We start from the raw sequence: 13,610 nt of genomic DNA, 5'->3' as shown, positions 1-13,610 counted from the left end.
GGATTACTTCATGAAATTAGTATCTGTGACCCTAGCTTTTACAAGTAATTTCTGAACATATGATTGTCTGAGTGTTTTCCTAATGAGTTCCTTCTTACACAGTTGGAATGAAGGAAATCTCCTGGCAGCTGAGTAACACAGATGTTCTGGAGTTTATACCTGGCCCTGCAGAGTGACCACAGGACGAACAGGGCTCTTTCTTGTTCTTATAAATTATATTCCAAGTCATTTGCTCCAGGCAGCTGGGATTTGAGAAATGAGGCCATAACGTGGGGAGATTTGAAGGAGTGGCAAAGGGGGGGGGCAGTGATTATTGTACCATGTGGACCCTAATGTCATGGTTAGGGCTGAGGGAACATGTTGAACCACTCATGCAAGGGACCATAATGTCTGCATCCCAACAGCCAGTTTTCTGAGCGGAGATCTTGATTTAAGACCAGGCACTCTTCATGCTGCCTCTTGTTGGTTTAATGAAACACACTTAAGAAATCAGACCATTTCCCACAGAGTCAAATTCATCGACTTCTGAGGAGAAATTAAGAATGTTCTAAATTAGCCCCTGTCAGTGTTTTAAAGATTTTTTTCCAAGGCCACATTGAGCTACCTTCTGCCTTTGTTGGGTTACGAATGACAACAGGCTACCTTTTATCTCCGCTGGATTCTAGACAGGAAACTGGGGCCTTTCCTTTATTTCTCTCTTATTTAGCTAGAAACATTTGGATTTCTTAGAACCAGATTTGCTCTAATCATGTGAACCCCTATTTGTATCCCCCTCCCCGTTTCTAAAAAGAAACCTCAGGGATTTTGAAGGTAAATCTCCTCCCTCCAGCTGGGAAGAAATACCCATTTGTTTCTCAGAGTTATCACCTGGCTGCCCACTTTCTAGTCTTACTGACTTCTCTGAGCTCTGCCCTTCATTACCCAGCACATTCCATAGTTGAGCGCCTTCTCAGGGGTTACACAATCTCTGAAAGACCAAGACTACAAGCTTCCATCACACTTCAATAACATAAAGTTTCTCTAAATAGTGCTATTACTTTTTGCTATGATATTTTAAGGCTGTAATTTAGGGCAAGGCTTGTGTGTGTGTGTGTGTGTGTGTGTGTGTGTGTGTGTGTGTGTGTGTGTGTGTGTGTGTGTGCGCGCGCGCGCACTTCTGCTGTGTAGGCTTGGTGGAAATTAGCCTTGTAGTTTCTTTCTTTCTGAAAGTGAATTATAAAGATTATTAACCTACTCCTCCATTTTTACTGTTGATCGCCTGTTCATAACAGCTGTTGCTTCTGGCAATTTAAAAACAAGCTGTAGCTTGTTCTTTGACGCTTTTTGTTTCAGGACCCCGGCATTCACCTTCAGCCTTCAACCCCTCAGAATTATTTTCCAGAATAGGCTAAAGCTCCAACATAGTGCACTGACTTAGAAAGCTGCTGAGCACCCTGGGAAGGCAGCCTGTATCGAGCTCAATGCTACTCTTCAAATTACAGAAGCAGGATCTCACCCCCTGAGAGTTCACTGTTAAAAACAGACTGATCAGAGGCATCATACACAGAGATGTGTCAGAGCAGAGCAAAGGACTGGTTCCAAAAGATTGTGTACCAACAGGAAGGAACCCTCACTCATTTCATTCAGCAATTCTTTAAAGAGCAGAGTCCCTTTATTAAATGCCTTGTTAATTAACTTTTGTTGCTGGAGTTTTTCTTTCCAGCCTGGTCCTGCCACTTCAACCCCAAATGAACACACAGAGATGCTATATTAATTATAAAACTATTGGCTGATAGCTACGGCTTCTTATTGGCTATCTCTGTCTTAATTATTAACCCATGACTACTAATCTATGTATTTCTACATGTCCTTATCTTACTAGAGAAGGGTCCGGACCTGTGACTCCTTCCACCACCACAAGACATATCTCCTGGCAGCCTCTCTCTGCCTCCTCTCCCCAGAATTCTTCTCATCTCCTAGCCCTGCCTATCTTCCTGCCTCTACTGGCTATTGGCCAAACAGTGTTTAATTAATCAACCAATAACAGAAACATATATACAGAAGGACATTGCCCATCAAACTTTCTTCTAAACATATATATTATATATACATATATATAACATATAATATTTCTTGGGCTGGTGAGATGGCACAGTGGTTAAACGGGCTTTTTATGCAAACCTGACAACCTGTATTCAATCTCCAGATCCCATTTAGGAGAAAACTGGCCCCTAAAAGTTGTTCTCTAACCCCCTACATGCCTTTATTTGCACACTATCACACATATAATAAAAACAATTTTTATTAAATAAAGAAAAAAAGAAACTATGAAATTTCTTTGTGTTAGCCACAACTGTAGTTTTTGCTATCTGAGCAGATACCAATGTGACAGGCCAGAGCAGTCTGGGAACTAGGTGGGAACTTCAATCTGTTACAGTTCATTTGCCTAAAGGGGAACTAGATGCCCCATTACCAGAGGTAGTTGGCTGTAGGGGTCAGGCAAAGGAAGAATTTTTTTTTTTTTTTCTGATACACGGGAACCTGCTTTACCCATTTCAAAGGAATGCTGACTCTAAGCTTTGGTTTATGTTAGCAGTCCTTCTGTCCCCGCAGTCGGAGCCCAGCCTGAGCTCAGCCCACATTGTCATCTAGGACATTGCCAGCAGCACTACCATGGGATGTGGGAGTGTTATGGACCTAACAGTACCAGCTCCCACATTTTATGAAGTTAAATCATGCCTCTGTCTCAGTTACACTATGAGCAGGTCCTTTCAGGTCATGTGCTCTTGGTAAATAACACTTCAAGTCTAGAATTTGGAGCTTCTTCATAGTCACATGTTTTCAAGGGGCAAGTAGATTTCACACATGAAAAGCAACCTGTGTTTGGCAAATTCCTACAGGCATTGATCTTGTGTTTCAATGATCGATTTTCTGTGTAGGGTACCTTTAGTGAAGAATGGCCCCTTCTAGCTATTCTTTTTGTTAATGCCATTTATTCAAGCTACAGTCATGAGATACGTTCTTGGTAAAAGGTCATTCAGCTGATCTCCATGGTATGTAACGTTTACTGCTAACTTCAGAATATCAAGTGGATGTTAGGCATGTTGCACCATTTAGAGTAATTTTCCATAAAATGGTGTAAGTGATTGGAAAGCAAAGAAATCCAGTCAATGATGACAGAGTGCTGAGGAACTCTGTCACCTCTAGAGGCCCGAAAACTCCATGTCAGGTAGGGACTGGCAATATCCATTTTCAATGTTTGCCTTCCTTTCTTTGCGAGAACCCTGGGGCAGCCACATGGAGTATCAGAGAGGAAGCTTTAACAAAGGAAACAGTTAAGCGCCCACATAAACTATGACTGTGTGCTGAGAGAATAGTACAGCCATTGCAGCAGTGTCTGTCATGCTGATGGCCAGAGTGGAGGAGATACACAACTCTGGTCCTCAGACCCTGGGAGGGAAAACAAGTGGGGACAAGCCTGGCTTTGCCCCTGTCACAGCTGAAAGCTGATGAAGTTCAACAGTAACCTCCAGTTTTCTCTGGGAGGTAAGATGTTGGGAGAAAAGGTAGTATCATTGTGTTAGGTAAACAACCCTAGCAAAAGCCAGACCTTCAGTGAATTCTTACAGGTCTCCCGGAATTCTGTCTGTAATTGAAGTCTCATTCAAAAGGAGGGAAAGGTTGACAGCAGGGCACTAACATGAAAGTAAATCTAACTTTTCAGCAATGCAGATGTCTTAACGTTTAGTTAAATGAGCCAAAGGGCCATTTCAACTTGGAGCATTGAGAAATACCATCATGCATTGTAGTGAGATATCCACCCCGCCCACACCTGTAGCACTGACCATGCTCGTTTGGTGGTGGTTACGGGTGCGGATGTGATGGAAGGTAGGTCTAGATCTGGAGTCCCCTACTCCAGCTGCCTTTCTTGCTTCTGGTCGGGTCACAGAGAACAGCCCGGGTAGATCCTTGGAGCTGGAACCTGCAGCAGTCACCTGCCTCTTTTGTAAGTTCATTCTCCCCAAATAAACTTCACTTAACCTGTACTGAGTCTTGTGAATCCTGATTCCCACACAATACTTCGTGACTTTGGAGTCTTTGTGTGTCTCTCAGACATCCTATTCTGGCGGCCTACATCTCCCCTGGTACTCCAGAGGATAATGACTTGTGCAGAGTGAGAATTCTTAATTTTGTGCTGATTGGCCTTTTTTACAACAAAATAACCAATTCTCTATTATACCCTTTTTCTTTGCCTGGCAAATTTCTCTTAGGACTTTCTTAGTTTAGGTATTATCTCTGAACTTATTTCCAGCCCTTGAAAGCCCCTCTGCCTCTTAGGTAGGAAGTCAGCCCTTCCCTTTGTTATGGATATTGTCATGTACATCTATTTCTCATCCTCGCCTTTTAACTGCCACAAATCAGAGTTTTGATTTGTTCATCTGTATTATGACCAATGCTGCCTGTGCCTGGGGTGCACATGAAGAGCTGTCAATCTACATGTCACAGGATAGGGTACCCACAAGAAAGCTCATTCCACACCCATGTTGTAAGCTAGAGTTGGGAGACTCTGCCCACTTCAGTCTTCTCTGCTGCTCAATAATACAGTTTACTGAGTAGTGACTCATAGAATGCCTCTCTGTGATCTGACTATAGATGTACTTAGTTCAGATTAGCGTTTCTTCCTATACTCATTTGTGTTCAGCTAAGATTAGTGCACAATTGGAACTCAATGTGTTAATGTTAAGTGTACAAATATCCACTAAGATGTTAGCAATGGCTGGATTTAGGGTATTTGTATTTTTGTTAAAGATTTACTTCAAAAATTCTCTTTCATTATTTTAAATATATGTATGCGCATGTGCATATATGTGGGAGAAGACATTTCCAGTTTTTAATATAGATGGAGCGTGAAAGAGAAACACAAAACTAAAGCAGGTCTACCAAGCTTGTTCTATGTTCACCTTACTACATAGTAGCTTACAAAGTTGCTTTAATCTACATGGAGAAATGAAGTGACAACCCAGATGTCATCTGGACCTTGTCATATCACTTGGCTTGGCCAAATCTAATAAAATAGTATGAGCTGTGGGGGTAGCATCTGGAGTTGGTGTGTAACAAGCACCAGCTGACCAGGTCAACATGACTTTACCTCTATTCTTTCCTATTTCAGTTACTGTAATGAGTGCATACTGGATCCAGACTGCGGTTTCTGCTATAAGATGAACAGTTCAGCTGTCATTGATTCCTCCTGTGTTCCAGTTAATAAAGAATCTACAAATGAGGCAGCCTGGGGCAGGTATGTCACACACTGTTTACTGTGAGACTATCATTCAGTTTCAAAATGAGCTTATTTTATTGGTTTACACCCATTGTACAAGACATGGATTTTGTTGTGATATCTCCATGAATATATACAATACAGTTTGGTTGTATTAACTCTTACTTCATTTTCTTCCCCTCCTCTGGCCACCTCCCCTTCCCTTAATAGTCTCTTCTAGTTTCATATCTTCTTTTTTAAAAAAAATAAAGGTTTCAGGCCTGCAAGGTAGCTCAGCAGGTGAAGGTGCTTGCTACTAAGGCTCCCATCCTGCCTGAACCAACCCCCAGGACCCACGAGATAGAAGAGGCTAACCATGAGAAGGATCCTGTGACCTCTATATAGAGGCAGGCACACACATACAAACACGCAATAACTGCTTTAGAAATTAAAAATCCAGAATCAGTATATGAAGGAAGACATTGCCAGTGACACTGGCTTCCATAAGAGAAGGTGTTATCGCCTATGAGACTGAGTGTCTACTGTGCAGCAGGGCTGTTCCATGTGCTCCTCAGAAAAGGCTGTACAGCATGCTCTGGTGATCCAGAAATCCAGCATGTTTCAAAATGCACAAGGAAGCTCTTAGGCCCCCATGCTCGGGCAAATACTACCCTATTACACAGCTACCCTCAGCCCAGCCTCCAGGCTCTTTAGGTGAAGTAGGTGTTTTCTGCTATCCACAGGGCAGTTTCTCCCACTCCATACTGTAATTTCCAAACTGTCATCTTCTGAACCCAAATAAGACTGTTGTAAAGTCAAAATAAGTTAACATCCCTTTAAATCATTTCATTGAACTATTTTCCCCTGGAGTTTTTGTGGCCCAGGGAAACTAACCAAATTCAGAATAAAAGTTGCTAAGCATCAGTGTGTGGCCTGTCTGAAAGCTATCAGCATTTCTGTTTGGGCCAGACCACATTGGTTTTTCATGAATATATAAATAATATTTGTATGCAATGAGTATTCCTCACATTTAAGAGCCAGTGTCCATATCCGTGAACCCAAAATTTATGGAAATGTATTTAATATGACGTAAACCTCTTTTTCCATTTTTAAATCCCCTTAAAAATAGTACCCTCTGCCTCCTCACTATCCAAGCTTTGACAAGGACAAACCCTGTAATACCATAGCTTGTGTATCCTAACAAGTTACACAACATACTAGAGGTACAGTACGAGTAACATACGAGTATCAATTCTTATGCTCCTTGCATTACTGTGTTACTAGGTGATTGCTCAAAAAAGTAGAAGTGAATTTTATGTTAGTTGTATACAACTCCAGACTACATATGAAATACACTAATTACAAAGAGATATGCAAAAACCCCAACCACTATTTAAGCAAACACTTTAAGAGAAGTCTTCCCAAACACAGCAATGCACTAGTTACCTTTTTTGCTGCAGGACATGTTGCCCTGACACCTGCATTGGCTCCTAGTCCCTTGATGTGACATTGCATCACAGCCAAAGGCAACTCAGAGGAAGAAGGAGTTTATTTCAGTTCATGGCTCAAGGAGGGTGCAAGTCTATGATGGTGAGGGGGATACGGCAGCAGGAAACTGAGAAGCCCCATTTTTAATCTCATAGAGAAATCAGAGAGTGGGTGGGGAAGGTTGTAATTTGCCAGCCCACCCCTTCCTCCAGCAAGGTGCCAGCCACCTCTTAAAGTTCCATGACGCCCCAAACTAACTGGGAACCAAGCACTGAGATACCTGTGCCTCTGGGGACCATTTTTTTGCTCATTCAAGACACTGTTAAAGTCTATTATTTTAATGAGCCCAGTTAGTTGATTTCATATTCTAGATATCTTCACTTAGAGTTTCAACTCTTAGGATTTGTGCTCACCATTGGAGAAAAAATAAGACTGAAAATTAGTTGCATGAAATTATAAACACGTTATAAAATCCATATAACTAAAATGTGTGAGGACTGGGGTCATGGCTCAGCTAATAAAACACTTGCTACATAAGTGTGATTACTGGCGTTCAGATCCACAGAGCTAACATAAAATCTAGGTGGGCTGGGAGGCCAGCCTAGAACCCCAGTGCATGCAAGTCCTAAGGGATCCCTAGAAGAAGCTGCCTTAACAGACTATTGAAATGGCCTCCAGGTTCAACACTAGACCTTATGGCAGTATATATATGGAAACTGATCTAGAAATACACCTAATATCAACCTTAGATCTCCATGTGAATGTATACTTGTGCAACCTTGCACACGTGTGTCCACATACACAAGCACACATACATGCACAGAAATCACCATTACATATATATGGAAAAAGTAATTTAGAAAAATAACTACTGAATTGTCCCATGTTTTAGGGAACTAACTTGTAAGCTGGCGAGATGGTTCAGCTTTAAAGAAATACAGGATATGTTTTTATACTCTACTCAAATTTGAACACTTAATTAAGACATATGTCACATATGTGAATGTCTATATGTTGCATGTGTGTCATAACCCAGAAAATTTTGCACACACACAAAAAGAACTTAAGAAACTAAAATTCTAGGTAACTAAATGTGTGAAGCATGGTATAAAAAATATACCATGTGTGATCTGTTTGAAAGATAAGCTACCAAATGGAGTAGCAATAAAATCAAGCTAAGAAAGACAGGAGAGGGAAAATTTACAAAACTATGGTTTTGAGAATTCACAGGAAACTGAAGAAAATTAAACATTTATCTAAATCTATTCACAATAAATCAATTAGATACTCTGATTAAAGACAAATATATTTGGACTAATTTTTTAAAGATATATTCTATACACCATTTAAAAACAACAAGTACAAAAATGTTGGAACTTGAGTAGAAAAAATTAAGTACTAAAAGTCAAGAAGACAAAACTAGCATAAATTAGACAATTTGGGAGTCTTACAAGTTTAATATAGAAATTAAATACTGAGCCTGACAAGTTCATTAATTTCAAGCCAACATGGAACACATGCAAAACTGTGTTGTGTTTAATAAAAAAGAATAAATTGAGCAAGTATATTAATATATACATTCAAATAACCTCTAAGGAAATCCAGAGACTAACATGCAGACATGTTTTCTGACCAAAGTACAACAAAAATTCACAAAAAAATCAGAGAGATATTTATGACCTTCTCTAAGTTAATTGAGAAACTAAGAACAAAATGTTCAAATTAAGAACAGATCGTATGATCTGGAAGAGATGGCCCAGAAGTTAAGAGCTCTTGCTGCTCTTGCAAGGGATCCAAGTTGGGGTCCAATCCTGGCAGCTTACAGATGCCTGTAACTGAAGCTCCAGGGATTGACAACCTCTTCTAGCTTCTTTGGGTATCTGCACACATGTGATACATACACATGATAATAATTTTTAAAAAATACTGATCTTTAAAAAACAAATGATGGGAAAACAGATGTCAAAGTTTACAGCCAACCAGACTCGGAAAAGGCAGAATCAGGGACAGAGTAGGCCTGCATGTGGAGAGGAAATTCACAGACAGAAGCAAGAGGAGCAATGTAAAACCCAGGAAGGTACAAAAGTCCAGAGCTGTTGATCTTTAGAGAGGTCTGTACAAGTTGAGAAAACTCTGGTACAGTCCTGGCTAGGAAGAGAGAAAAGATGTAAGCAATATTTAGAATGAAAAGACATGCAACAGAAAACAGGTATTTTGACACTCAAATGAGTTTGGTGACTAGTGCATTTGAAGGTTCATTTAAAGTTTTCCAGAAAACATAGAAGTTTCTAGAACCAACTCAGAATATCTGTGAAGTATAATTTCTTTTTGACAGGTAAGATTTCCAAATAAAAAGGTAAGTCTGCTTCTTTTGAAACAGCTGCAGCTAAGCAGGGGACATATACACAGTTAAGAATGTGATAGATGTCTTTAAATGGCACTAGGACATCTGGTCTCCTCGGAGTTCATATCCATCAGTAGACTGGTAGTAGCAGATGTATTGAGCAATGTGGTTCTTTAGAATGTATCTAAGCAATGTAAGGGGCATATTTGAAAACAGTTATAACAATGCAGAAATGTCCTGTGTGTGTGTTGGGGGGTGGTATGTCAGGAACACTGTATAGACAGAATAAGCATCAGTATCTAAACTGATAAATGCATTAGGATAATTCTCATTTATGCCTGTATGTGTCTTCCACCTCCTCCATACCTCCCAGTTCTCTATCTACACAAAACCATAAATAATCCATTCTGGAATTTCAATGCTAACTAAAAATATCATTAATGAGGGATGCTTTCTTAGTGTGCTGGTTCAGTATTTGTTTCCTATAACACAGCATTTCAGCTCTGTAATTAGAAACACTAAAATAGCTGGATATAGTCCCCCTTTGGCAGTTTATTGTTCACAGCTTCATTCAGCTGAGATATTTTTCTCCCAGCCAAACTTTGATACAGCGTGCAGCCTGTTGGCTCTGCATTCTACCACTTGCCTGAGCAAACTGTGCTCAGCCTACACCTCCCACCAGCGCACCGATGTCCTTAATGACTTCTCCTTCCTTTGCTTCTGTGCAGGGTTGACAATTTCTTCTTCCTTCTCTGCCTAAATTTTAATAATCATTTTTGTTCAAATAAGTTGTCAGTTTTTGCTTACGTTCTGTCTGAACAGCTCACTAAACAAGGCATATAGATAGCAGCCACTAACCTTGTAATAGCATAACTACAAGAAAACTGTTATGGTCACAGATCAATGATAATTATGAAAAAGCATTGTATAAGGCCCACACCCCTTGACACTTAACAGTGTGGTACAGCCTGCTCCAGGGGACTCCCAGGAGGGAAAAAAGACTTTCTCCACACAGCTGCAGTTACCACAAACCTTAGAGCAAAGTTCCCCTCACAAGAACATTACAGCCTCTCTCTCTGTGAAAGAGAGCAGCACAGCCCCTGCGACCACTGGCCCAGAGTCAGTGGAAGCCTAGCAAGAGGGGAGCATCCTCCGAGCTCAGAGCTTAGTGTCCAGATAGAGATGCCCCAACGGGCATCATCTGAGCTCTGGGACAAGTTGGCTACTAACTGCCTGATCGCATGGAAGTGCTCTGTGCTCAGATGGCTATGATGTTCTTGCCTAGACTCTAAGTTCCAGTGCTGTGTCCTGTCCTAATCAAAATGCTTGATTGCAGTAATTATAAACCTGAGAGGATTTGCAATGAATCCAAGCTTCAAAGCAGAGGATGTGGGGTCCTAATTATTTCATCTTAGTGATCCTCTTGTAAATGGTTCCAAAAGAGGAAAAATGTAAAAGAAAACAGGAGAATCATAGTTTTGATTAACACATTATTACCTGATTCTTTAAAAAAAAAAAACACTGAAAGATGTTCTAATAAAATTTAACCATATACTCCAGATTGCATAAAGCTGAACTACAAGAAAAATACTTAAGCAACTGAAGGAAGACATTCTCCAGTTTTCTCAGAACATCCCTGGTATGCCAAGCACTCTGTGAGTCTGCAGTGGTGGCGTAAAACCATGTACAGTCCAGAACTTGTTGAGCATAAAAACAACGGTTTTCCTTCTGTGACCTTTTTATAAAGTATTTTCTAAAGATGCATCAGTTATGAGTGTAGAAAGAGAAACCTGTCATTAATGAAACATAGTATCTAAAGATATGTATGTATTAGATTGGTACATTTTTATTATCCATATGATAGGAAAAAATCCTAGCTATATTCCTAATAACAACATGATTTATAATTAAATATTACTAGCTTATATGTTACAGAGATATGTTATATTTTGATCCACTTAAAGTTATGCTGCTTGGACATAAGTCATCATGCCAGATTACTTTTTTTTAGATCAATAGTAGTTAAAGTTCTCATCTATGTTTAATATCAGAAATCATATATCTTGGGTTATTATGTTTCTAGTCCAAGAACATAAGAGTCCCTTGGTTATAACAGTTAAATATATTGCACCCTGTACTCATTATATTGTAAAGTATAAGAAAATAGAAAACCAAAACACTTCAGAATAATTTCCCTCTGTGTTCATTTATCTAATTTCCTAGTTCATATTTTGTACTGGTAAACAATTTATATATTTTATTTTAACTACACTTGGGTTTTTGCCAAAATTCACATTTGCAGAAAGCCCATCCACCTTATTTTTACATTTTTCAAGTGTCTTCTTCAGTTTGTACTTCTTTTGAAATATTGTCTCTGAGTTACTTCTCACCGAGGAAGATTTGGAGACTGTAAGTCTGTTTTTGGCAGGGTAAGAGCCAATCAGGGCTTGGCTGATATATCTTAGTTAGTGTGGGTTCACAGCGATGGTTCATCAAGAACTGATTCAGTCAGCAACAGGAAATGATGCAAGTGCAAAGGCAGCACCGGGGACATTGCTGGAGATGGTTGGAGCATGTTATCCGAGTGCTACTAGGAAATTGGATTGTTACTGCTGCATTTCCATTGGTGTGGGCTTCAAACTGGCAGTGGTTGTGAGTGAGTTGACTCCGCATGATGCCTGGACCAGGATGTGCTTCGAGATCACATGATGAGACACAGTAGAAACACACTCAATATAGAAAGAAAGTCCTTGGCACATTAACACCTGGGCCGGAAAAGTCAGCTAGAAATTAAACACATGGTTGTTTTCATTCCGTCTATTATAGCTCTCTCCCATTCCTGGCAAGCGTAGTGATTTTATTGTTGCTAAAAACAGATGTTGCCGCTCCCTGGGAGAGGACTATATATTTTTTTTTATTTTTTTGGATTCAGCTTATCCATGTGATTTACTCTGGCCAAGCAAAGGAAAGTAGAACCAATCTGTGTCATTTCTGAGCCAAAGTTTTAAAACCAAGTTTTTATCCAGAAATTTCCATACCCTTTTTCATTCTGCTATAAACTTGGGCATGTCCCCATTTAGCAGGTGCTGCATAAGCTGTGGTTACAGATGAAGGGAGGCATACTCATAGCTGGCATCAGACAGATCTGTGCCAATAGCAAGAAACCAAGTTGGTTTGTGTAAATCACAATGGAATCTGAGACATCTATTGCTTAGGCATCGTCCACCCTCGCTTGGATGATAAAGACACACTGCCTTCCACTGCCATGTAAAGTAAGATATGCGAGATTCTGCTGTGGAAACAGCAATCCTAAATTACTAAAGCAAGCTAATTTTAAAAATGAAAGCAAAAATAGCAAAGGAAGTATTAGTGGTTATAGAAAGATATGCTGAATAATTTTGAAGACATTCCCAAAGGTCATGAATATGAAGCATATGCTACAGGTGGTAGGAAGTGGGAATATTTTTAAAGTAGAGACTAGCAGAAATGGTTGGGATTAGAAGGCAAAGTTCTGATGAACAAAGACAGAATTCTTCGAAGAGCATGTGTCATCCAAGACAAGGCATTTGTAAGTTCATTAATACAAGGTAGAACCTTGTATTAAGATTCATTAATAGCAGGGTAGTTCCTACAATTCAAAATTGGTAGATTGATTATTACAATCCAATTTAAGCTCTGATCATAATCATAGAATATTCATACTTTGTAATGTAGCTTTTCCTGAAATCATTTTTGGCATTGGAATTTGACATAGTATACATACCATCAAAGTATGTCATCATTTTGAATACATTAATAGTGAACACCCAGTCACCAATAAATGTGTTCATGTCATACTAACAAAGAAATCAAAGCCCTTCCTCTTGATGTCACTTAACCAACAATGAGCTCTCCTTGTGTCTTCCATCCTTTTGTTTGTTGTATGAGTCTGAGTTTGTGACTGCCTGAAGATTGTCTTGTGAATCTGTCCCTGTGTTTGTCGTGTGACCCTCTGTGTCTCTCTGAATATATCTGTCTCCAGCAAAGAGCTTTATACTTTCTTTTATTGAATAGCACAGGAAGTGTCACATGGAAAAGGAATGAAGGATACTTTATATAAATCTTAATAGAGTTTTAGAAGGGATCAAGTCACTGTCTCTAACTGATCCCAGTTGAACAAGGCGACAAACAGTATTGCAAACATCATTTATCAAGTGATAACCGAATATCATATTCAACATTTATGTCAGACAAGGCTGTTTTCAACCTATTTGCTGTTTGCAGTGACTGATGTATATGTAAACACACACACACACACACACACAACACACACACACTGGTTACATGGGAAATCCCAGGCAAGTAAGGTTTGTTGTCACATTGTTCTCTTAAAGGCTGTTGAACAAGTGGGTTGAAAAATCAGACTGAGTACAATGGCAGTCTTAAGTTACCTCAATGTGTATTACCTCTGGCTGTGAAGTTCAGGAAAAGTCCCAGTCTCCTAGAGTGAAGTATTTTTTTCTCATATTGCATTGCTACAAAAGCATATTTAAGATTGCTAAT

The 13,610-nt window shown here is 39.6% G+C and overlaps 1 protein-coding gene across 1 annotated transcript in view; it reads left to right on the top strand.

The window, feature by feature from the left end:
- The window catches only part of LOC100750437 (solute carrier family 2 member 13), a 261,443-nt gene that overhangs the window by 198,499 nt on the left and 49,334 nt on the right, over positions 1 to 13,610 (top strand). The window contains exon 7 of the mRNA XM_027396332.2: positions 5,150 to 5,275. Within this exon, the coding sequence (XP_027252133.1) occupies positions 5,150 to 5,275 (126 nt within the window). The remainder of the gene's footprint in view (positions 1 to 5,149; positions 5,276 to 13,610) is intronic.

The sequence above is a fragment of the Cricetulus griseus genome, chromosome 2, assembly GCF_003668045.3.
Source record: "Cricetulus griseus strain 17A/GY chromosome 2, alternate assembly CriGri-PICRH-1.0, whole genome shotgun sequence".
Classification (NCBI taxonomy): domain Eukaryota; kingdom Metazoa; phylum Chordata; class Mammalia; order Rodentia; family Cricetidae; genus Cricetulus; species Cricetulus griseus.
The sequence above is the reverse complement of the archived record's forward strand: the minus strand, read 5'-3'. Positions and strand labels throughout refer to the sequence as shown.